Here is a 27,556-nt window from a genome sequence, read left to right as displayed (position 1 = left end):
AGAAAAAACCGATTTGTTTATGCTTTATTTAAAAATCAGAGTACCCTTTTTATAAAAATGTTGTGGAATTTGTTCCTAGAAAAACATGATAAATGTGTTATCAAAGCATTTCAGAAGAAATGTATTTCATTCCTTTTAAAACTTTGGGATATCATCGTCAATAAAGAAACATAAGTATAAACAGACCTTACATTCATTTACACTAGCGATCAACATCTGCTTAATCTCTTAGTGTAAAGTAGCTTCGTATCGACACCGATGATACAAATAAACTGGAGTGGGTCAGGTTGGGAAACCTGGTGAGTACATAGGGTTTTCAACCTACAATAATATAATTATGTTTAATCATTAAACAATCAACCCAATTATCCATCCCGATTATCTTCTTTATTTCTTAAGGATCTATCCTAAGAATCATTTATCATCCACTCATTCATTCCTAAGGATTGTCCTAATGACACAGTTGTTAATGTTATCTATTAAGCACAGCTGCTAATATTAGCATTTAGGCACAGCTGCCAGAATTATGACATTCTTTATTAGGCGCAGTTGCCGATATTGTCCTTTGGGGGCCACTGTCAGAGTTATGATGTTCTCTATTAGGCGCAGCTGCTGATATTTTCCTTTGAGCACAGCTGCTAGGATGTTTAGAGTACATCGTAGATCAAAACATCTACAGGTTGTGGCACAACTGCCAACCCTCATCTATAGGGTACTAAGTTCATTGCTGCCAATGTTCACCTATAGGGCACTATGTCCATAAATGCCAATGTTCCTATATATCATCTTTCATCCCTTATCATTCATCTACCTATGTTTTACCCAACATATGTTGTAGATATAAAATACATATACAGTTTAAATCATTTAAAACATGTATAAGATCGTTCATCTAGCATAGATATCAAGTGAACAGATAAAATGCACACATAACACGTAATTTATATAAAATACTTCATATCTATCTATAAGATGAAAGTAACTATGCACTCACTTGTTAAGGTGGTGATTCCGAACTCAGATAATGTTTCGCTTCCACTGATTTACTTTCCTCTGACGAAACCTAGTATCATTACCACTAGATTTTAGTCTAATATGTATCGTGACTAATTATTAGTCTTAGTATTATTATTATTATATAAAATTTAAACAATACTTTCCAACCACTATGTACAGACAGGGGCCAGAATCTACGGGTGTTACAAAATATCCTTTAGTGCGGTAAGGATATGTACCTTAAGCTCAAAGGTAGCGGTGGCAGGAATTACGGGTTGCACAAGTCTTGGTCCGGTGTCTTCACACATCTGCATCTTGTAAGCTTCCATCAACATGTTTGCAATGTCCGTCATTTTGGCTTTTGCTTCGCTTTCGGATTCGCTTACTTTGTATGATTCTTGTTGGATTTCGGGTTAGTGAGCTAACACCTTTTTGTTAGGAGTCTTCTCAAAATACTCGAATTCGCTTCCTAGAGTTCTTTTGATTGATTCAACCAGTTTGGTTGTCTTCTTCTTATCAAATTCTGACTCAGGATCATCAAACGGTGGTAAGATTGGTGTGTTTGACCCTCGGGTCATAAATCATTGAAACAAAAAACAAATAAAATGCATAAAACAAAAAAGATAGAACCCACCTGTTACGACACCACGACGTGGTGTTAGTGACCACAAAGTGGTAAGTAAAACAACAAAAAGACTAAATATGAAAATTTAAAAGAAAATAGATAAAAAAAAATCCTAATAATATAGCAGATTTAAATTAACAAAAAATGGATTGTTCTCCAGCAACGGTACCAAAAACTTGGTGCTATAGTAATTATGCAGTAGTTAATCCTACTAATGTAACTAATTATTACCTAAGGTAGTGTACCTTGTTGAGAATAGTATAGCGCAATAGACAGGTATCTAACATGGGGAACATGATGATTAGCTAATTTTTGTCTAATACTAACTAAATTATTGATGAATTTAGAAAAAGGGTTTTTCTCTAGTTTTGCAAGACTAAAAAATTAATTAACTAAACTAACTAACTATCAACTATTAAGGCAAATATTAAAACTAAAAACAAGAAACACAAAAGACGATTTAAACCAAGTAATTGAGAGATTTTCGTTCAGCTTCGATTTACTTGATGTTATCGTTGATTTATGGGAGTGCAATGGATTAATTTTTCATTAGTTACCAATTCCTAAGATGATCAAGTTAATTTTCACTAGCTTAATCCTTTAGCAAACAAGCTCATTCATACGGTAATCAAGCAGACAAACTAATAAGTTCACTAGTGTTCAGTTCGAGTTAAATTAGACTTATAATAGATTATTCAAATTGGTTTATTGATTCAATTTGATATATGATTGGTCATCATATATTATCTCATACGATTATTTGTCCACTTTTCTATTTAATCCTAGGTTTTAGTCAAAACACTAGTCCTACAATTTTTTCAATTCACAAATATCATAATTATCAAGTTCAATTAAGAAAGATGGTCATGCAATCTAGATCAAACTTAGAAATAAACAGAAAAAGTAGATCTCATAAGTATAGAAGGTTCTTCAATAAGCTAACGTAACAAATAACCAATAAAACTTAACCCTAACCATAAATCAAGCCATAAAAAAATCAAGCAAACCTACACTAAACAAAAGTCATAGGGTTTTAGCCCATGATTTCAGCAATCAAACTTATAAAAATGAAATTCATTGTAATAAACATGATTAAACTAAAGTAAAAAATCGTAATAAAGGGTTGTCTTGCCTTAATGATCTGGATTCCCATGTTGTGATCGACTTCTTCACTTCCAAGCTTCAAAATGGATACTTGGCCTTCAAAAATCGACAGTAGCTTCCAGCAAAAGTTACAAATTCGGAGGAGAGTGGCTTCTATTTATAATTTCCCAAAAATAGATCACCACAACGTGGTAAGTCCACCACGTTGTGGCCTTCGTGATTATCTCGTATCCAACAAGTCTTCTAGATCCATCGGGATAGTCCAAAACAACACGTCGTGGGAATGTCACCACGATGTGGAGAGTATATTTTTCTTCATTTTAAGACTTGATTCAAATTCCTAGCTTCCAGCTTCCCGCTTCCTTTTTGCTTCGAACATATCTTTTACCCTACAACACAGTACATAACAGATTAAGTACCTTTTGTTCTATAAATGACATAAAACTAACTAGAAATATTAAAATATGATGTAAAATTATATGTATGGATATACACATATTACCAGGCGTAGCCAAGCGTAAGCTCAGCGTAATTAAGCTGGTCTCAACACTTCTCATGCAAAACGTCTTATTAATTAAGAAATTCATTCCTAAACACATAGTTGACCCCTAAAGAACTTCTTAAGCGATAAAGTCTCTAACTTTAAGCCTTTACATGGCTACAAGGAGCTAAAACCCAAAAACCCTAACTTTTCAATTCATTAAAACCCCCATATCTCTTGCAGGGAGGAAAATGAATGTCCAAGATAACATTTTTATAACTTTATACATCTTATAATGTTTGAAAGGACGACTTACTAACTCTGGAGTACTCTATACTTATAAGGATCAGAGCTTTGGGACATAAAGAACCAAAAGGCGAAGCTAAGCAAGATCTAACTAAAAGAGCTCCAATATTTGAACTTTATACCTTGAAAAGGTGCACAAAGAGATGAAGTTGATGGATCTACAAGCTAGAATGCACCACCACCACTTGAATGATCTTTCTTCTAACACAAAACACTCAAGAGTCACTTTCCAAGCTTCAAAACACTCTCACAAGCTTAGGGTTTCGATCTAGGGTTAAGAGGGAATGGAGGCTGGATAAGATGATGTCCAAGGGAGGGGTAAGATGAATAAATAGGGGTCACACCCTAAAATTTAGGGTATAGCATATGCACAAGTATGCCCGATGTTCTCACACATACGCCTAGTGTACTCTTTCCTCCGCTTTGACTTCCTCGAAGACTTACGTCCGGCGTACATAGCTAGTACGCCCAACGTAAGTGGCCAAAATGCAATTTACATTAACTTCAAGGGTTGAAAATAAATTACCTGACATCGGGTGTTACAGATACTCTTTTTTTAAGGATAAAATATCATTGTTATGGAATGAATATACTCCAAATTAAGCATAATGCTTAGAGATGCAATTAGATACTATATTCCATGAGAATTATGTTAATGGTCACATGTTTACATAAAGTTCTTTTTAGGATTTTTTTTCCTTATTTACTGACATGTGAGGTCATAACTACCTTAATTGTTAAGTCAATGGCAACGAGTTAAGGCGGGTAATCTCTCATTGGGAGTAGCCATAAACCATTTGGACCCTAGTATGATAAGGACCTTATTTGAGAATATAGAAATCGGGTTGGGAATCCATGCATATGCATGGCATTATTATCATTTTTATAATTTTATTTAACCCATGTATTATATTGAGAAAATCTTGGAAATACTTTGACAATTTATATTAAGAAAGGCATTGAAACACCTTGAGATTTTATATTGAATGTTTTTTAGAAGTTATGAGAAAGAAAGATTTAAATGATTTTATGAATTATGACGTGGGAATTGGATTGTTATCGTTATTTAGTTTCATTCTAAAGTCTAACTTTGTGTTTACTCATTAGACATTCCTATTATCTAACGTTACTATTTTGACATACAAACATTAGATTGGATATTTTGAAGGTCATAAATAATATATTAGTTATTCCTTGATCGTTGTTTTGATATTGTATAATACACCCTCGTATTATAAATTTTCAAAATTTGATTGTTTAAACATTAAAGAATATATTGGACAAAGTTTCTAGAATATTCTTTTTTTTAAGTGGTTAACTATTTTCAAAAGATAACTTAATAATTGTTATCACATACAATGGGTGTTATAAACTTCATGGTCATTCCCCTAACATGATCAAATATAGACGTTTAGAATAGCCAACTTCTATAACTGTCTAAACAATGATAATATAGAACCATTAATATTGATGAAGAAAGTATACCATGTAAATTACTTCATTATTGTATTAAAAATGTTTAATATTCTAGTATCCAAACACTAAAATAATGCAAATCAAAATAAGTTACAAGCATAACGAAGTTCAGCGTTTGTAGCATGATCATCATGCTTAGCACAAGGCATGTAGTTATAAATAGATTTTTCGGGTTCTTATTTGTATGAACTTTAAGAATAATGACATCATTTTTGTAACATCCTGATATCTAAGGTATGGCATTTTGGTATATAGGCATGAGTTTGAATGGGGGACTCGACGAGTTGGCTCCTCAACTCGTCGAGTTAGGTCGCGGCTTGGAGACGTGTCAAATGAATGGACTCGACGAGTCGGGTATCTGATTCGCCGAGTCAGCGCTGTGGACAGAAACCCTAAATCATTGTGCCTGAGACCTATTTAAAGGCCCTTAAGGCCTCCTATTGTGGCTACTCTTCTGGAAGGAAACCCTAAAGCACGTGTGAGAGCTTAGAGTGAAGAAGAAAGCTATTGTGAATCTTTGTGGTCATTTTTGAAAGGAAGAAGTAAAGGACCAAGCAAGAGGACAAAGAAGAGGTGTTGGATCTGCTAAGGTTTCATCCGCAAAGCATCAGTGGAGGTATAAATCTTGATTCCTAACATCTCCTTAGTGTGGATTTCTCATTTGTGGATAATTAGAGCTTTTCTTCTTCATATCTTTTTGGGGCTTTATGGATTTGAGAGTTGTGAGGAAGTTTAACCTCAGATCTGGACCCTAGGAGGTCCCAAACGCCTTATGACCCATGCTTTTCTCAATTTTGTTGAAGCTTTTGGTGTGTACAACCCTTCGAGCTTATGTTAATGGCATGTATTGCTCTAGATGCCAGGCATAGGCGTAAAGTTAATGACGTTACGTGATTTCTGAGTCCTATGAGTGTAAATCTGGAGATTGGGAAGCAATCAGGCCCTGAAATCGTCTGTATGCATGAGAGTCTGAATAGACTCGCCGAGTCCATCTGCTGACTCGGCGAGTAGCCTAGGGTTCGTCCCGAATAGCTGAGTTGCATAATGACTCGACGAGTCGGAGTTTTGACCTGTCGAGTTGGATCAGCCAAAGGGCCCCTGAGAGTCGATGAGACTCGACAAGTCACTATATGCACTCGACGAGTTAGGTTAAAAAGAAATGTCGACCAAGTTTGACTTCTATTGACCTTAGGGTTTGGTCAACATTAGTAATGGAGATTTCGGAGGGATAAAATGGTCTTTTATTCGCTCCAGGAGTTAAGAAGGAAGAGAGAGTGGTCCTTGGGGGTATTTGAGTATGATCAAAGTAATAATTAAAGATGTGTAATCTATGTTTTAGGTGGAGACTAGTTCGAGATGTTCGAGTACGAGATTACACTGGTCGGCTTATGAGGTGAGTCTTCTCACTATACTTTACCTAGAGTGGTAATTAGAGTTATGTGACAGAGTATTTTGTATGCTATTTATATGATGTGATACACTGCATTATTTCTATGTAATTTATGCTATGTATGTTTCAGAGTTTACAGAGTTAGGACCGGAAGGTCCACAAAGTTAGGACCAGAGGGTCCACAGAGTTATGGGACTGGAGGGTCCCACTAAGACACATTGACCAGATGGTCAAACAGAGTTATAGCCTCGAGTAGCTAATATGTGTTGTATGTGGTATTTTGGGGAACTCAGTAAGCTCCGTTCTTACTGTGTTATGTGTTATGTGTTTCAGGTACTTCTTAGGTTCACAGGAAGGCGACGGCTTGATTGTACACACGAGATAAAGAGTTATGTTTTGGAGGATCCTGGATCATTAATTAAACAATTATGGATTTATGTTTTGTTAATTTGATAATTGGGATTTTCGTGAAATGTATTGTGAGCATTTTGTGATTTTAAAAATGAAAAATTTGTTTGAAAAATTCTCGGTGTTACAATTTTTGTCGACAACATCAAGAACATATTGAAATTTCCATAGAATGTGACAACCCTCTTAATTAGTCACTCCCTTGAGTTATCTTTAATGCAGGACTCTAGTGAGACTATGCAACAATGGTATGCCTAGAGCTACACCAATCCACCCCTCTTACATTCATGATGAATGCAAATCCTAACTGGATCAAGAATCATGTTGATATGTTGGGAAGTTCCCATCGATGTAACACTTCTTATCTAAATCTCTATAAAATAATAACAAATATTTAGTCATTCATAAGTACTTAATAATGCTCTTTGTAACAATTCAATGACTTTCACATATATTTTGGTGATATACACTAGTCATTTGATTTAGTACATAGTGGCACTACAAGAAATCATATCAAATGTTGGATACTTCTTATTTAAAAGCAGTTAGAAGAGATGGTTAAATGTTGTGATTCTTACTACCTTTATAATTTAGATGTTTTGAAATAACATACTTTCTAGCAAGGTTGGCAAGATTAGGTTCTACTAACGATTGTTTTTGGCTATGCAAGATTGTGATCATAGAATCGGATCGAGATCCTAAAATCCTACAAAAAAAGACATAATTATAAGTTTAAAACATGAAAATACATCTTCATCCATAAGTTAATAGTTCATAAATTCAAAAAAAAGTTTGAACATTAGCGATAAAAGTACTATCTAATCTAATCTAACATAACAAATGGTGTCTCATCAACTAGTATCAACCAATAGTCTAATACGTTGATCATTGTAATTTATGCACAAATTAACCATGTAGAACTGGTGGCAATAAGGACTTAAATGTGGAAATGTATACATGAATTAGAATTAGAAAAGATGACATTTTTAGCTCTAAAAGTTTACAAATGCACACAAACAAAGAAAAGTGATTGGATGAGTAAACACGATTTAATTTATTTATGTTCAATACTTCAATCTCAATGGTTGCTTGCTGATACTTAGTTTAATTTTTGTTGCATCCTGATTCTTAATTTGATTTTTAAGAGTGTGACAAGTTTCATGAGGGGCTAAAGGGAGAAAAAACCCTACAATTTTTACCTTACCCTTTTAGTTCTTTATTTTTCAAAAGTAAAGTCGATTTTTAACCATGTAAAATTGGTGGCAATAAGGACTTAAATGTGGAAATGTATACATGAATTAGAATTAGAAAAGATGACATTTTTAGCTCTAAAATTTTACAAATGCACACAAACAAAGAAAAGTGATTGGATTAATTTATTTATGTTCAATACTTCAATCTAAATGGTTGCTTGCTGATACTTAGTTTAATTTTTGTTGCATCCTGATTCTTAATTTGATTTTTAAGAGTATGACAAGTTTCATGAGGGGCTAAAGGGAGAAAAAAACCTACAATTTTTACCTTACCCTTTTAGTTCTTTATTTTTCAAAAGTAAGATCGATTTTTAACAATCTTGATGATACTTAGTTTAATTTTTGTCGATTTTTAACAATCTTGCTTTCTAGAGACGAAGGTTGAGAAAATAATCTTTATTTTAATTTAAAATAGTGGTTTTTTCCATGGGATTCAGGCTATTGTAAAAAAAAAATTAAAAACAAAATAAAAGGGTTTAAGGACTTTGTATTTTGTTTTACTGGAAGGCTTATAGTTTATTTAAAAAAGATTGTAAGCTTATAATCTACTCTAATAAATAAAAATATTTTTGTCACATGATATATTTTTATTGATTTTGCCACTTGTTATTTTGTTTTTACTTTTAATTAAATTCTTTCCATATGATATTTAATGGTTGTTTTCATTTTTATTAAATTTCATATAATAATTGATTAAATGTATTAATTGCAATAAATATAATAATAAATACATATCAATTTCATTAATTAACTTTACTTTTAATTCCAAATTTTCAAAATTAAAACCCTGTTAATTTCTTTTGTTTATTTATCAAAATTATATATTTAAATTTAAAAAAGAAAAACACTTTAATTTTAATAATTCAATATTTTTCTAATTTTTTTTTATAAATTCAATATTTTTCTAATTTTTTTTATAAATGTGAACTTTTTAAATGTTTAAAATTTCATATTTTTTTTAAATAAACTCATAATACTATAAATAAAAAGAGCTTTATTACACTTGTAGTAACCATGGCTCATAGAAATCCACCCCAAAAAACAACCCGGTCCCTTTGATAGCAAGATAATTAACATGGAAAGTATTATGCAATCCAAGAATTTGTGGTGATAAATCACTGGAAGGAACCATTATATGATCGTTAAAAGGTTATGAAATGTATATTACGCTACAAAATCAACATATCACATATGGGAATCCAAGTACATGATGGTTGTGAGATTCATGGGTTTCATGTATTCGTCTGTACCGTTCATCATCTGCTCCACGATTAATCTGCTTGCTCGTTCAGTCGGGTGAAAGGAATCCCAAAACACAAATTTGTCTCTGTTATTGCACAAGTTTGAAGACGGGTTGCATGAACCAGGTATCCCATTGTATGGTCCAAGACCACAACAAGCCGTTTTTGAGGTTTCAAAACCTGCATAATTAATCATTTGAAAACGTCGAACTCGGCATAATCACTTCAAACTTTTATATTTTGTCGAAAACGGATTCTTACCAAAAGCTTGAGGATTTGTGATTATATCATTGTGCATGAGTTTTGTATTGGCTGCAACAAAAACATCAGCACCCAATTCATGATTAAGATTTTGAACCATTTGAGCAAGTTGTGGTTCAAATATCTGGGCTGCAGCTTGAAGATCGGGTGCACATTCACCATCTAGGCTATGTTGTACTATCTCCCCTGGTGCACATCCCAGTGGTCCAGAACCCATCAGTATCGCTCGCCTAACTCCTAAATTATACATCGTCTGCATCATAAGCTTAACTCATTAGTTTAGTCATCTTCAACCTAATCATAATCATTTTCAAATGCACATAAAAACGTACATCAAAAACTCTAGACTAAAGATTACCTTCAATATCTTGCGATATTCAGACATGAGGTAGATGACATACTCAGGAACAGTAAACTGTAGAGACCGAGCCGAGAACGGGTACAAGTAATAGTTGTTCACGAAATCATTACCACCTAATGAAACAAGTACTAAAGCTCTGTTTACGATATCCTTTGCTTGTTTTTGGCCTACTAAAGAAGTCAGTCTTCTTTGGTACTCCCTGAAGTACTCTAGTTGTACAGGCATTCGAAGTATGTTTCCCTGCGTTGATGTTTACACTATTACCACTAATTATACCAATGAGAACGACACACACATTTATGCAGTTAGTATCGTTAATTATACGTCGGTAACTTACAAACTGCATTCCAGTATCGTTGAGTATTCCGATTCCGGCAGAAGCAAAGTTTGCACCCAAAGGAAGCTTTTTGTCTGTCAATTCCGGACTCAGATATGGAAGAGCAGGCTCCGATCCGATAACTTCACCTGTTCATTATAACGCACGTTTATTGGACTATTTTTTAGCAAACACAAAGCAAAAGTAATCGGGGATTAAAAACATAGCATAAAAGTATCCGATTCCAAGAGAGACGATTCGAAACATGGCATGGAAAAGAAAAGCAGATCGATGAGATGAAAAACTAAACTAAGAATGTCGGGGATGGTTCGGCCATTGGAGAAACGGCCGGTTGGAAGATGCAAGGGAGTGTCGATGCCATAAGGAGGGCTGTCGGCGCGTGCACCGGTAAACAAGTAGTTGTTGTTGCCGTTGTCAACCAGAGAATCGCCGAACACGAAAAATGGTCGTGGTTCGCTTACTTCAGGAGCAACGCCAAACGCCGTCACCCAAAATAACACGAAAAACAACAATCTGATAACCATTTTCGATTGAAGAAGCGATTGAAGGTTTGTATTGGGTAGCGTTACTTTAACAATGGTGAAATTATATATAGAAGAAGCTCTCCAGTTTAAAGAATAGGAACTCAAAAGACTCGGTTGATGTCGTATGAAATGCCTGTCATTAATGCGATATTGAGATTTCAAAAGTCAGCGTTGACTATTGAATTTTTTTTGACCATTTTGCTTTATATTTCATAATTCGTATAAAAATTTTATATAATATTTATTGTCATTGATTGCTATGTTATTAATTAATGTTATTATTATTATTATTATTATTATTATTATTATTATTATTATTATATATTTTATATTATATTATAAGTTATACTAATCATATCTTAAATTTTAAGAGGTATAAATTATAAAAAATTTTGAACAATTTAATATAAAAAATTCATTGATACTTACCAAAAGTTTAAAAACTTGAATTAAGAAAAATAATAAAAAAATTGAATATGGAACAAATTTTAAAATTTTAAAATATTAAATTTATATATATAAATTAGTTTATATTTCTTAAATTAGATATCAATATTAATTAATTTGCATCAATAATATAAAGAATCAAATACACATATAAGGTATAAACATAAATATGTTATACAAAAATGTTAATTTTTTTATTACATAATAACTAATAACAAATTTTAATAATTATTTCTCCATAACAAACTTTCTCCAAAAATAACTATTTATCGTCGTTGTTTTGCGTGGACACACTTCTAGTATATACTAAGCTTGTAGAAATCGTACGATGTAGACTAATCGGTGGACTGTTGTTAATGGATTAATTAGTTAGGCGGGGGTTAATCGGGAACCATTAATTATTAAAAATATTATTAAAAAATTAATAAATATAACATTAATCCTAAAAATATAAAATTAAATATAACATTAATAGATAAAACATTATTAAAAAACTTATTAAAATTTTAATAAATATAACATTATAACATGGAATTTCTCTTTAAGCATTTACACAAACACTTGGCATGCTTATTATTATCAACCATTGAAAATTTTCTTAAGCATTGTATGACCAAAATCACTGAAATTGTGATTTCTAGTGATCGAACAATCATTTACACAAACATAGTATCAACTTAAATTTGCCTTCAATCGAGTTTATGGGCTTGTCTAAAATTTGTTTTAGTAGCGAGTTGAGTTTATGGATTTACCTTCAATCCAGTGATCAAACAACCATTAAGTTGGTTTTACCAATTTGATTAGAGAGAATCAATTTTGTGACATCCTCAAAATCATGGTCAGAAAAGACAGAAAAGACCAGTTTAATTTATGATTTTAAAATAATTTCAGAGTAATCCTTTGATTAAATGAGTTGTGGAATTTGTTCTCAAACAAAATATGATAAAATAATATTTACCAAAGCATTTCGTAAAGAAATGTATTTTTTATTATATACTAAAACTTGGGATATCATGTTCCGATACAAACCAAAAGCATAAACGGCACATTATAAGTCTTACAACAGTTATATACAACTACAGGCCCATAAACAAAATAACTTGATGATTCATCCATATTATGTCATCGCGCCACTACCTGTAATACAAATGAAACTGAGTGGGTCGGGCTTGGGAGTCTAGTGAGCATATAGAGTTTTCAACCAACAATAAATAATTATATTTAATTTCACCAACCAACAATAACCCGATTATCCATTTCTGTTATCCTCACTTACATCCCTAAAACAACAACTATTACCAGGGACCTAATCTAGGATTTTCATAGGGATGGACATTACTACAAAGGGTTTCCTCAACAATAGATGTTCTAAAGGCAACCATGAGGGGGATAAAATACACCGGTGAACACATCGTTCACAACACCTATAGGTTATGAACTTGACAACGTTCTACTGGACAGTCTAGAAAGAGTTCGTGGTCATCATCCATACTCCGCTAGATGACTAGATCAACAACAACACCGAGGCCTCTCATCATTTTATTTCATCACACATCAACTATCTACCCATGTTCTACCCAACATATTTGTAGATAAAAATATATATACAGTTTAAAACATGTATAAAACATTCAATCAATACTCATTTCCAATAACAAATAATATATAAACACATAGCACGTATTTTATAGAGAATACTTCGTATTTATGTGTTAGAAGAAAATGAATATACACCCACATAAAACATATACTTAACACATTCAATCGATACTTGTATAAAAATCGTGTATATGAAAGGGACTATGCATCACTTGATAATACGATGATCTGACAGCACTACAGCTCTAAATGTAGTATTCTTCGGTGAAACCGGGGATGCTTCCTTGAAAAACGGGCTTCTCGCGGGCAGAGTTTTGGCTCGGGAACTCTACTTCTCGGGATCTTCGGGGCTTCGGGACTAGCTTCAGGTGTTGGGATGATACTGGGGCTTCGCGGGGTATAACTTGCACGTAAATTGAGGTAATATGGGTGAGAGAGAAGAGATTTGGCAACCATAAACAGTTGGACTCGACTTCTATTTATAGGAAGGGTATGGCCCTCGAATGCGGCACGTTCCCTCCTGGTACGCAGCGCGTTCCCCGAACATTGTATATAGGAGCGTCGTTCCGTCCCAATCCCTTATCCATTTGACTCAGCATTGACGTGGCCCAACCCAGGCCTAGCATATGAACGCGAGGCGTTCCGCTTTGGGATGCGTGTCTCGAACTTCATAAAATCATAACTCTCGCATACAATCTCCGTTTTCGACGTTCTTTATATCCACGCATAGGTGATATAGTGCTCTACAACTCTCGTTTAAACTCCGTCAGCTAATTTTCACTTTATTTTTATTATATTATTTTTATTAGGCCGAAACAGGAAAACTCCGTTATAAATTCATAACTTCTTTATCTGACGTCCGTTTTTGTTTGTCTTTCTTCCGTTGCACTACTACCGATGAGATCTTCGATTCTCGTTTAGATTGTTTCGGCTAAAACTCACTCGATCTCAAATTCGAACTTTAGGTTGCATACCGCTAAGTCGAAACTCAGATAAATCATAATGTCCTCATACGAATTCAGATTTAGACGTTCTTTTTATGCACGTTCTTGGTTTAACGTATTCTACGACTTTCGTTTAGATCACTAATGTTAAATATCATTCTAACGTAAATTCATGATGAACGTCACATAGTGTCGTACCGGTTCTACCGCGAAACTTCGACATGTCATAGTTTCTTCGTTAAAACTTGGATTTCGGCATTCGTTATGTATCAGGAATCCTTGACATGACCACTACAACTTCCTTCATAGATATCGGGTTTATCTAATATTTTATTTTATCACTTATTTTTATACTTCTTTCATTTAAGTCATACAATTAAGCATAAAATACATAATACTCACATAATACATTTTTATTATTTCAAAACGAGTTACAAATGTTAACCTAGACTATTACATCAACATTAATGCCTAGCCTACAAACACGAGCGTTACAATTCTCTCCACCTTAGGATGATTCCGTCCTCGGAATCACACATCAACAAAAAAATGCAGATAGCGACTCATCATGTCACTCTCCGTCTCCCAAGTGAGATTTGGCCCATTCATATGTTTCCAACGGACAACCACTAATTCGACCATCTTGCGTCGTAACTTCTTAGTCTTTCAGTCAACGATTGCCTCTGGTTCTTCAATCAACCTTTTGTTCTCATCAATTCTCAATTCTGAAAGTGGAATCATGTAGGGAACTTCTCTCGTGAACTTCCTCAAATAACACACATGAAAAGTTTTATGAATACCATTCAGTTCTTTAGGTAATTCGAGCTTGTAAGCTTGGTTCCCAACCCTCTGAAGAACTTTAAACGGTCCAATAAATCTTGGACTTAACTTTCCCATTTTACCAAATCTTATAAGTTCCTTCCACGGTGAGACTTTAAGAAAAACTGAATCCCCAACTTCAAATGTCATCGGTCTTCGATTTATGTCAGCATAGCTCTTTTGACGATCCTGAGCCGCTAACATTCTTTCCCTAATTATTTTCAGCTTTTCAGCAGTCTGATGGACTATCTCAAGTCCCATAAATTGCTTTTCCCCAGCCTCAAGCCAACAAGACGGCGTACGCCACTTCTGTCCGTACAAAGCTTGATAAGGTGTCATCTTAATGCTCAAGTGGAAACTATTATTGTAGGAAAATTCTACCATAGGTAAATGTTCGTCCCAGTTACATTGGAATTCCAGGGTACATGCTCTCAGCATATCTTCAAGTGTTTGGATCGTCCTCTCGCTCTGACCATCAGTCTGTGGATGGTAATATGTACTCAAACACAACTTGGTACCCAATTATTCTTGTAGACTTCTCCAAAACCTTAAGGTGAAACAACTATCATGATCGACACAATTGTTAATGGAACACCATGAAGCCTCATAATTTCCTTCACGTAAGAATTCACAAGCTTATCCATAGACCATATCTCATTGACTACTATGAATTGCGCACTCTTAGTGAAGCGATCAACGACTACCCAAATCATGTCATGACCGTTCTTTGTTCTGGGCAGTTTAGTGACAAAATCCATAGCAATGTCTTCACATTTACCCATAGGTATAGGGAAAGGTTCTAAACTCTCATATGGTTTCTGATGTTGTGTCTTAACTTTTGCACGGGTCACACACTCGGCCACACACTTTGCAATATCGAGTTTCATCGTCGGCCACCAGTAGTAGGGTTTTAGGTCCCTATACATTTTAGTGCTGCCAGGATGAATTGAGTGCATGGTTTTAAGAGCTTCTTCCATCAGAAGATCTCTTACTCCTACTGACTTAGGCACAAAAATTCAATCTTGGAATACCTTCAGTCCATAACTGTTTATACCGAGCACTAACGTTTTGCCCAAACGTTTCCCCTTTCGAACATTCTTCTCAGAAGCTTCTTCTTGAGCTTTCTTTATACTCTCCACAATTGTCGAAACAACTTCTATTCTCAACGCTCTTGGTCTTTTTTCTCTCAAGATTGACTTTCCGAATGAGAGCATCAGCGACAACATTTGCTTTACCGGGGTGGGAAAGTATCTCACAGTCATAGTCCTTAAGTAACTCTAGCAAGCGTCGTTGCCTCGTATTCAATTCTTTCTGATTAAAGGGGTATTGGAGACTCTTATGATCAGTGAAAAGTTTGTACTTCGAGCCGTAGAGGTAATGTCTCCATATCTTTAGAGCAAATACTACCACTGCCAACTCCAAATCATGAGTGGGGTAGTTCTTTTCATGCTCTTTCAGCTGTCGAGATGTATATGCTATCACCTTTTCTCTTTAGGTCAAAACACAGTCCAACCCAACACCAAACGCATCGCTATAAACATTAAAGTCCTCAACTCCATCAGGTAGAGAAGGAATCGGCGCCTCACATAGCTTCCTCTTTAGTAACTCGAATGCTTCCTTGTGCTTATCACTCCAAGTATAAGTAGCTCCTTTGTGGGTCAAAGCTGTCAATGGAGTAACGATTGAAGAAAATCCTTGGATAAACCTTCGGTAATATTCGGCTAATCCTAAAAAGCTTCGGATCTTCGTGGGAATTTTCAGTTTTTCCCACTTCATCACAGCTTCAATCTTTGCCGGGTCAACCATTATCCATTCTTGGTTGACTACATGACCCAAGAGTTGGACTTCTCGAATCAAAAAATCACATTTTGAGAAATTTGCATACAACTTCTCCTTCTTCAAGACTTCTAACACTTCTCGCATGTGTCTGTCATGCTCCTCTTGGCTTTTTCGAGTAAATCAGAATGTAATCTATGAACACTATCATAGATTTATCAAGGAATGGTTTACAAACCCTGTTCATTAAATCCATGAATACTGTTGGAGCATTGGTTAGTCCAAACGACATAACCAAAAATTCTTAGTGTCCATATCGTGTTCTAAATGCAGTCTTCTTGATATCTTGCTCCCCCACTTTCAGTTGATGATATCCTGACCATAGGTTGATCTTTGAAAACTGGCTTGAACCTTGTAGTTGATCGAACAGGTCATCAATCCTTGGAAATGGATATCTATTATTTATTGTTGCCTTATTCAACTCTCTGTAATCAATGCATATTCTCATACTTCCGTCCTTTTTCTTTACGAATAACATCGGAGCTCCCCAGGGTGATGAACTAGGTCTAATGAAACCTTTGTCCAATAACTCATGAAGTTGCATCATCAGCTCCTTCATCTCCGTTGGTGCTAATCGGTAAGGTGATTTTGCTATTGGCGACGTTCCTGGTAACAAGTCGATACAGAATTCTACTTTTCGATCAGGCGGTAATCCAAGAAGATCTTTGGGAAATACTTCAGGCTAATCACACACAACAGGAATGCTCTGCATCTCCTTTTTCTCCTTCTTTGCATCGATCACGAATGCTAGATACGATGTACATCCTTTGGTCAAACACTTTCTGGCTTTCATTAAGGAAATAATTCCAGAATTTACTCTACTTTTGTCCTCATACACCATAAATGATTCTTTCCCTGGCGGGTTTACTTTTACTATCTTCTTTCTGCATAATATTTCAGCATCATTCGCGCTAAGTCAATCCATCCCCAGCACAATGTCAAAATCATTTAGCTCTATGGACAATAATTTCTCATGGAACTTATTCCTATTCAAATCAATGGGGCATACCAATTAGGCCAACATACCCAGGGTGACCCGGATAGACTGCAGGCCCAATGGGCATACCAGTTAGGCCAAAGGCCCGAAGAACGATCCAGACAGGCTGAAGGCCCGGTAAGGCGGACCAGACGTGCTGAAGGTTCTGAGAGTGGGTCAAATAGACTAAAGGCTTGGTGAGGGCGGTCCAGTCATACTATAGACTCTATATGCATGTTGTTTATTATGATATGGTTATGGTTTGTAGGGCGTTGGTATTTTGGGGGAACTCGCTAAGCTTCGGGCTTACAATTTTGGATTTTTTTTCAGGTATTTTGGATTATCGCGGGAAGGCGAAGGTTTGATCGTACACCTCCTCGCATTTTTATGATTTGGTTTCTGGGATATTCTGATATGAAACTATTTTGAAAACATTTTGTAATAAATAATGGTTTTTGGATGTTTGAAAAAGTTCTAAATTTGTATGAATTTATTGGATGTTACAAGTTGGTATCAGAGCCTTATTTTAAGTGAATTGGAGGAACACTTGTGTGAATCCAGTCTCAAACTAAGGAAAAAGGTTTGCAAAATGATTTTCAAATGGTTTTCAATATAATAAAGGAGGATGCAGAGTGTACGATCAGCCAGAGCCAGTAAGTAGACCCCAAAATACCATATGGATATTTGATATTATGATATGTTAGAACAGAATGCTAGTTCTAGGCTAGGGATCCTCATGAACTGCATGATAGAATTGTCTGATTATATGATGCCTGATAACCTAGGGTTTTCCTTATATGAAATTGACATCATTACTAAAGTTGCTTAGTGTATACATCATAGTTGTAGATAATTAGGATCTTATAGCCTGAGAATGTTTGGTTTGGCCTTATTTCTTGTTCTTGTTTGATGAAGGGCTTAGGGTAGGATCGGATATTCAAATGTCTATAGGGTCCAGCGTTATGTATGACTAGCATACACGAGTGATGCATGGTTGGTGGAAGATTCACGGGTGAGTTGTGCGGGGTCAGTCGGCCAGTTATGAGATATTTAACCTTCCTCTAGGAGTGAGGATTTAGCACTTCCCATGCTTATGTATATTGTTAGGGCGCGGTGATGATACTTGAGACAAATATGGATGTTACAGTATGCATGATATGTATGGTATGATGTATTTTGGGGAACTCACTAAGATTTGTGATTATAGTTTTCAGTTTATGTTTCAGGTACTTCCGGTTTGAAGGGGAGGAGCTCAGGATGATCGCACAGCACACACACCATGATTTTTCCGCTTTATTGACTCTGATGTATTTTAGGTGATTATTGATACACTATGACTTTCTTATGGGTTTGATTATAACGTATGGTTGATGTTTATTTAATATAAAAAAATTGGTTCTGGGTTTTTGAGACATTACATTCTGAAAGCACTAATAACTCGTATGATGAACCCATACCAATTATTATAGAGGCACCACAAGAAACACAAACCATTCATAAATCTAATAGTGTGTCTTAACAACCAAAGTAATATGGATTTCTCATGATTGAGGAAGAATTAGGGGATCATTGCAAACCCACTAACTACCATCAAGCTATGTTAGATTCATATTATGATAAAGATTTAGAAGCCAAGAATGTTGTTATGCAGTCCATGGAGGATAACCAAATTTAGAACGTGATCAATCTTCCACTCCACATCATGCTTGTTAAATGCAAACTGTTAGGAAGAAACCAACATGTTCAGTAAAGTACGCACCCTTAAATCCAAATTATAATAATATGTTGTGCATAGACGCGTGGTATAGATTATAAGGAAACGTTCTCCCCAACAGTGAGCATTAAAGCTATTACGTTACTGATTACCATAATTTATAAGATATGGAAAATGGATGTCAATGCAATCTTCTCAAATGTCCGCCTTTAACAACTTTTATATGGTGCAACCAAAAAGGGTTGTGAATCCAAATTATTCTAATAAATTGTGAAAAGCTTCATATATATATATATATATATATATATATATATATATATATATATATATATATATATATATATATATATATATATATATATATATATATAAAACCATGTCAGCAAATCAAAAATTCTAAAGAGATGAGATTAGAATAATATATGTAATATTCTGTGAGAATATTCTAAAATTTCTAAAAAATTATAAATTATAATATTCTAGTACAATAATACACATATACATACATATATAAGTAATATTCTTATAGGATAAAAAATAACGAAAAAATAATTATTTTTTTGTGTTTTAGAATTTTTTTTTTTAAATCTACTTCGACAAAGCAAAAATTCTAAACATACGAGACTAGAATAATACATGTAATATTCTATTAGAATATTCTACAATTTTCAAAAAAGTTATAAATTACAATATTCGAATAGGCTTAGGTTATTAAATTTAACTAATTTTTTGGCGGATATCGTATGCTAGGAAAATTACTAAGAGAAGAAGTTGTTTAGCAATGCGAATACATTCAACCTTAGAAAAATATCGTCATTTTCATGCATTTCGCTAATTATTATTTATTTTTGTTTTCAAACATCATTTTTCACTCATTTTTATTCTGACAGAATACGATCCAATAAAACATTCTAACAGAATTGATAATAATAATAATAATAATAATAATAATAATAATAATAATAATAATAATAACCTTATAAACAATTTAATTAGTGAAAATGTGTGTTAATGACAATAGTTATGTAACAATTAACATATTTATATTATCAAACAACATATTTTCTTTATCATTCTAATAAAATATGATATCCGTACAATAATTAGTTAGAATACTTGAACCCAACTCTATTCGAATAATACACATATGCATGAGTAATATTCTAATAGAATATTTTGTTAGAATATTGAATGAATTTTCATGGTGACATGGATTTTTTTTACTTTTTTGATATTTTTATTTTTTCAAATTTTTTTTGGATATAAAACTAACGAAAATAATGGAAAATATTTTTTAATTTTTTTTCATATTTTTATGTGTGAATAACTATATATATATATATATATATATATATATATATATATATATATATATATATATATATATATATATATATATATATATATCAATAGAGATCTATTATTAATTAAAAAACCAAGGAACCAATCCAAAGCGTCGAAATTTAAATCAATCAACGGCAAACGAAAGGTTTGTAGACTTTTACAATTGACGCACATGCACCGGATTATAAGAAAATTCACTTCCTTTTTTCGTTTAAAGTTTTTTTAGGCCATGTTTTTTATCGAAAAAAATGAATATACCGTTGTCCACAATTTTTCGTCCTCTTTCCATAGAGATTCATGATGATATATAAAAAACGAACTTTTTTTTCGAAAAAAAAAGTCACTTCATTTTTATTTTTTAAAAGTTAAGGTCTATCTTTTTATAGAAAAAAATTAATAAATATATCAAAAATGATACTTCTTGTACTTTTTTTATGTTAAAAAAACAATATTTCAGTTGAGATTCACATAGTGAACCTGTTCCGATTCATATTGTGAACATATTTAGATTCACATTGTGAACCTTCTCAAATTCACAGTGTGCATAATAGTATGTCAGATTTACAACGTGAATCTGAACTGATCGAACTTTTTCACATTGTGAATGCTAAAAATTAAAATATTTACAGTTTAGATTTACAGTGTGAATTTACACTAATTGAGGATTTTTTTTTTTAGTCGGTGTTGATGTTTTATTAATAGAGTACAAAAAATTAAGTTTTTTGGTATAATTTTTTTTTTGATAAAAATAAACTTGAATATTGAAATAACTAACAAAATGAAGTGAGTTTTTTCAAAAAAAAAAATTCGTTTTTTATATATTAATATGAATCTCTATGGAAAAAGAACGAAAAATCGAGAACAACTGTATATTCAGGTATTTTTTCGATAAAAAATGTGGCCTAAAAAAAGTTTTAAACGAAAAAAAAAATGTGTGTTTTTTGGTAAGGAGGTGGATTTTTTGGTATAATCTGGTGTGTGTGCGTCCAATGTACAGATATACATCTATTTCATTAATCGTTGATGATTATGATTTCTGACGCTTACGATTGGTTCCTTGTTAAATATGGTTATTATTGAACATCACCCTATATATATATATATATATATATATATATATATATATATATATATATATATATATTATGAATGTATGACTGATTTTGGACCACTCATTTGGTAAGCGTATTATAGTAATTTAGTTATTTAAATTAATTATTATCTTAATTAAATCCCTATGTTTATGGAAGATAATTTGAATTTTAACTCAAATCCCTAGTTTTATGGAACGAAAGCATCTTTTGTGCAGATTACGTTCTTTCCACCAAGAACCATCCTTACTCCAACATCCATCATATGCCATTAACAACATCGACACTTATTCGTAAGCAATAATAAACTCTTATTCCACCAATACTTCAAGTTACCATATAAGGTTGATTACCGTCTTCACTCTTCACCAAATCTCCACTGCCAAACATCATTAACATACACCCAAAGCAAGCCACCATCGCATATATTCCATCTTGTTATCATTATCTCCTTGTCTTCAATTTGTTAATCGAAACCATCACAAAAGACAAACATGTTCATCACCTCTTCATAGCAGCAAACCACCACCACATCCTCTCCATACAACAATTATTTAATGAAGTCATATCAAGTTCTTTTCTCTACTAAAACATGCTAACAAGATAGAGATAGAAAGAAGAGGAGCAAATGTTTCTTCAAGGTGCTAAATTCTTAAAGAATGTTAAATATTGCATTCTTTTTAAAAATGATTGAATTCTTCAAGAATTTTTAGATTCTTCAATAATTCTTCAAATGTATAAAAATATGTATATTATTACATACATACTAGTCACAATTTCACGACAAATTCTGGATTTTTTTTCTACAAGCTCGCAGAATGTACTTGATATACGTTCTTGAATATGTCATCTTATATTATCTTTTTCATTATCTTATAATTCTTGAAGAAGTTTTGAATTCTTAAAGAATTATTAAGTTATATAAATATATTTCTAGTATTACAGATCTGCAAATCTAACTTTTATGTCAAATTATGATATTTTATTCTTCATTCTCACAGAATGTAAATGATGTTCATCCTTAAATCTGATATATTATTTTTATCTTCTTTATTCTCTCGTAGCGTACATTTTCAAATACCTTTAGTTTTATTATCCATCCTCATGCCATGTACTTGATGCATATAATACATTAGATTAATTTAAGAATGATATGAATGGATGTAACCATATTAGATAATATTAACATTAGTGAGAATGTTTTTGAGATTGCCCTAAATTAGGGAAAATGTATTTTTGTTAGAATGTTTATTAGATTACCTCCACTGTTAAAAATTTATGTTCATAAAACTAATGTGAGAATGATAAGAATGATAAGAACTGATGTCACTGTATGTTACTTCATTTTCCTTAAAAAAATAAGAAATGTATAAGCATGTTTGGAATCATGGACAAATTAAATGGTGTATCCTAAAATTTTAATTCTTAATTCTGGTGTTTAGAATTTGGTCATACATTCACACAATAGCTATGATTCACATTTAATCCTAACCCATATATATATATATATATATATATATATATATATATATATATATATATATATATATATATATATATATATATATATATAGAGAGAGAGAGAGAGAGAGTGTGTGTGTGTGTGTGTGTGTGTTAGATTCAAATGGTTTTACTATCTATTATATACATGTAGGATTGATTATGTACCAATCATTTTAGTTATTTTAATAAACTAATTAATGCATATGAAATACTGAATATTTAATTAATACACATTATATCTTCAACATGTAATATGCATTAATTACTTTCTTAAAATAACTAAAATGATTGATCCATAATCAATCCTACATGTACACAATAGATAGTTAGAACACAATCACCTAACCCTATATATATATATATATATATATATATATATATATATATATATATATATATATATATATATATATATAGAAGAATGATCATTTGAGAACTCATATATTCCCGATAACCCGAGAACTAAAAGTGGACCATTAGATCAAAAAATTTAAGGGCTGAGATTTTTAATGGCAATCTGGTAATTAAGAAAAGTCTGAATGGTGTATATGGATTTTTATCAAATATGACAAGGGCAAATCAGGTATTAGATTATCACGTCCCTAAACACTCATATCTAATTCTCTCTCTCTCTCTCTCTCTCTCTCTCTCTGTCTCTCTCCCTCTCTCTTGACCTCACATTTTCTCATGTGTTCTTCACTGATGATCAAAGACGCCTCCCTCTTCCCTCTTCGCTCATCCGTCGATCGCCTCCCTCATCCCTTCATCGATCGCCTCTACCTTTGGCGACTGCCGATCGACACTCCTTGATTCCAGATCAGTGACGGCGATTTGATGAACCAATAGATCGGCGTCATTCCACTCCGATCGTATCACCAGTAACATAACCATCATTGCAGTATAACTCCGGAAATCGATCGATGTTTTACATATCTGTCTCATATCGCGTTTCATAATCTGAAAGTCGATTAATGAGTAATAAATCATGTATCAGATCTTAATTTTTATCTGATCTCACTGATTTTCGGACTCATCTCCACTGATTTTCGAACTCGTCTCCTCAAATCTAATACCACCCGTCGTTTTCGTACATCTAGATTGAGAGTCGTTCTCGGAAATTATATATTTGGATCGATCAAAGTCTTCATCACAAGCTTCAAGCGGTCGGAATGTTTGTCAAATATACGATATCTCCTAGTTTTCACACATGTTGTTTAAATATCAGAAGATTTTTATAGTTATTTTATCATTTTCAGTCATATATCACTTATTTTTCTCTCTAATTGACTTATCTCGATTTTATCATAATCTGATTGATACTAGGGTTGAGTTTAGTTACTTTTTTTTGCTTGAGTATGTACTATGCTTGTGAAATTCAATATATTTTGGAATTAATCTCGAGTTGATTCATGGTTGTTTTATGAATCCTTTCTCCGATCTTTGCTTCTGGAATTCATGATACCTGATTCACATGATGTTTTTTTATTGCTTAATGACATTTTTAATAGGATAATTGCTTTGTCTATAAGTGTACTTGTACCTGTTTCTGCATAAGATTTTGTAGGAAGAAAAAATCATAATGGACCTTGGAAGTTAGATTATTATCATCTAAAGAGCTTTTCATTCTTTGCCCATAGTTTCTTTGGACCCTTGAACTTGTGGGGATTTTAGTGATTATATTTGTTTTAACAACCAGATATCTTCATCTTCCCGTGAACATGCTTTATTGTCTAATGGTACTCGAGCTTCCTTGTTCTTTACTACTGGATAAATCATAAATATTATACATATGATATGTCTGTTGCAGGCTCATTAATTCACTACAATTTGCAATTGTTAAAGTTGAAGAGATATCAGGCTCATTAATTCACTTCAATTTTAGTAGAATCATTAAAATTGTAAACTATTTATTTTTTTGATAATCATGGTTTATCATAATTTACAGTTAAGGGGAAATGGATACAAGATAAGACTTGGAATACAATTTTGGATCCTCTGAATGGGGAATCATTTATCAAAGTTTTAGAAGTAGATGAAAGTGAAATATATGTATATGCATTATTTAAAGACCAATAAACTCTTTTCTAAATAGAAAGTTTGTTTATAAATTATCTAATATCTTTTTTATATCTCCTGCAGCCTTTTATAGAAAGCATAACTAAGCCCCAAACATGACCTTCATAACCCATTCAGTCCCAAGAGAGGTCTTGTTCTAGTTAATTATGCAAGTTTTATACATATCATCACATATTTTTAATTTTTAAGGTACTGATATATTTATATAAATGTTATTTTCAGATATCTTTTATATGAAGATGTATCTGCAAAAGGAGGACATCTTCTTTCCACAACTGATGTATTAGTTAAACTTAAAATAATCGGAAAAAAAAAAGCTATGTATATTTTCTCATCTATTCTTATTTTTATATTTTATTGTAATGGTTTATAACTTTTTTTTTCATGATTTTATGATATATATATACTTTCTTTGGATTCATTTGCTTTTTTTGTATAGGTGTCACATAAATTATATTTAGCATCTTGTTGGACATACCTCTCATATATATCATCTCAAATGTAAGAAAAATAAGCTTTTTTATATTTTTCGTTCATATTATAATTTACTAATTAAGATGGTTTTTTCAAATATCTTAGTTACCAATGTAGATTGAGATTGAGATCAAGTAATTCTACTAACTGAATTACATATGATTCATATGTAAATTACAATCACAAGTGAATCATATATGAATTAGATGTGATTAACATGTAAATTACATGTGATTCACATGTGAATTACATGTGATTCACATGTAAATTACATGTGATTCACATGTGAATCGCATGTAATTAAGATATGAATCACATGTAATTCGCAAGTGATTCGCATATGAATTACATGTGATTCACATGTAATTCACATGTAAATCACAAGTGGATCACATATGAGTTACATGTGATTCATATGTAATTTACATATGAATCACATGTAACTCATAAGTAAATCACAAGTGATTCAAATATGAATTACATGTAATTCACATGTAAATCACAAATGAATCACATACGAGTTACATGTGATTCATATGTAATTTACATATGAATCACATGTAATTCACAAATAAATCACAAGTGATTCACATATGAATTACATATGATTCACATGTAAACAACAAGTAGATCACATAAGAGTTACATGTGATTCATATATAACTTACATATGAGTCATTTGTGAGTTTTCTTGCATTAGTCAAAAAAAAATTAATTTTCTTGTAGATTTTTAAGAAATTATGGTGAATATTAAAGAGGTGAAGAATGATAAATTGAAGAAAATAATGAAATATTAACACAAAGACATGAAAATCATGGTTGTCAAAATCGCGATCCTGATCGTAGGATCGTACGATCCTACGATCATGGGTATGAAAAACGATCCAGATCGTAAAAAGATCGTATTTGGAGTAGGATCATAAGATCGTAGGTAGGATCGTAGGATCGAGATCCGATCCGATCCTACCTTCCCTTGATTTTTTTTTTTTTTTTTTTTTTTTGGAAATGAAATTTTTTACCACTTTATGTCTTTTACCATTTATCATTTTGTATTGTGGCTTATTACTAATATTTTGAAGTTTTTATAACTTTTGGGAAAAAAAAATGAATGTTTGAAATATTTTTCATGATTAAAAATTATAAATTAAAATTATATTTTATTTTGTGGGATCTTAGGATCCCGATCCCGATCTTGCAAACCCAAAAACGATAATGGGTAGGATCCCGATTTTGACAACCTTGATGAAACCGCTTTGAAATTTGTAGCATTTTTTATTTTTTATATTTTATTTTGTATCGAATAAAATACTTGTACTATTATGTTTATAGATTATTTAATAAAAATGAGATATTTTTATTATTTACTTACGAATATTATATTGTAACATATATGCATATATGCATTTGAAAAAAATATGCATATATGCACCTAAAACTTTGATTTTTATTGTTAATAAAATAAGAGTATTTTTTTTAAATATTCTAGTTCTTTTTTTTTAATTTATTGATTTTTAAAATTTTACATTTTAAAAAAATACAGTTTTTGTGCAAAAATTGCAGTTCTTTTTAATTGCAGTTTTTATTAAATGCAGTTTTCTTTAAAAAAAACTTGCAGTTCTTTTTTTTTTGACAAAATTACACAGATGGTCCCTGTGGTTGGCACGAGAGACCAAAGATAGTCCTTATGAGGAATTTTGGACGAGTATGGTCCCTGTGGTTCCAAATTGTTGCACGAATAGTCCTTATGACATACTCCGTTTAATTGTTGCCGTTTATCTAAATCACGTGACCCTCACACGAGGGTATTTTCATCATTTGCTTATCCCTTCTCTCTCATGATCTGCAAAAGATAGTCCCTTTCCCTATAAAAATTAAACCCCCATCACTTCCTTCTTTATTTATCGTCTCCTCTATTCTCTCTTCTCTCTTCTCTCTTCTGTGTGTTTGTAAGAAAATTTGCATAAGAATGG

General features: G+C 32.5%; 1 protein-coding gene across 1 annotated transcript; it reads right to left on the bottom strand.

Moving 5' to 3' along the window:
* Positions 1-3,417: 3,417 nt before the first annotated feature.
* Positions 3,418-10,763, bottom strand: LOC145008688 (GDSL esterase/lipase At5g33370-like). Its single transcript, XM_078967283.1, has 6 exons — positions 10,529-10,763; positions 10,240-10,367; positions 9,900-10,142; positions 9,542-9,794; positions 9,247-9,460; positions 3,418-3,442 (listed from the first exon to the last, which is right to left on the bottom strand). Exons 1-6 carry the CDS (start codon positions 10,761-10,763, stop codon positions 3,418-3,420), a joined length of 1,098 nt encoding a protein of 365 aa, XP_078823409.1.
* Positions 10,764-27,556: the final 16,793 nt, after the last annotated feature.

The sequence above is a fragment of the Lactuca saligna genome, chromosome 8 (assembly GCF_052625555.1).
Source record: "Lactuca saligna cultivar CGN05327 chromosome 8, ASM5262555v1, whole genome shotgun sequence".
NCBI classification, from domain to species: Eukaryota; Viridiplantae; Streptophyta; class Magnoliopsida; order Asterales; family Asteraceae; genus Lactuca; species Lactuca saligna.
This window is presented reverse-complemented; position numbering and strand designations above follow the sequence as displayed.

What these genes read in the sequence shown, in the direction of transcription:
- LOC145008688 (XM_078967283.1), bottom strand. Translation starts at nt 10,763, where the DNA reads ATGGTTATCAGATTGTTGTTTTTCGTGTTATTTTGGGTGACGGCGTTT. An exon ending in AACCATCCCCGACATTCTTA is followed by an intron (nt 10,368 to 10,528) that starts GTTTAGTTTTTC and finishes TATAATGAACAG; the next exon opens with GTGAAGTTATCGGATCGGAG. An exon ending in ACGATACTGGAATGCAGTTT is followed by an intron (nt 10,143 to 10,239) that starts GTAAGTTACCGA and finishes ACATCAACGCAG; the next exon opens with GGAAACATACTTCGAATGCC.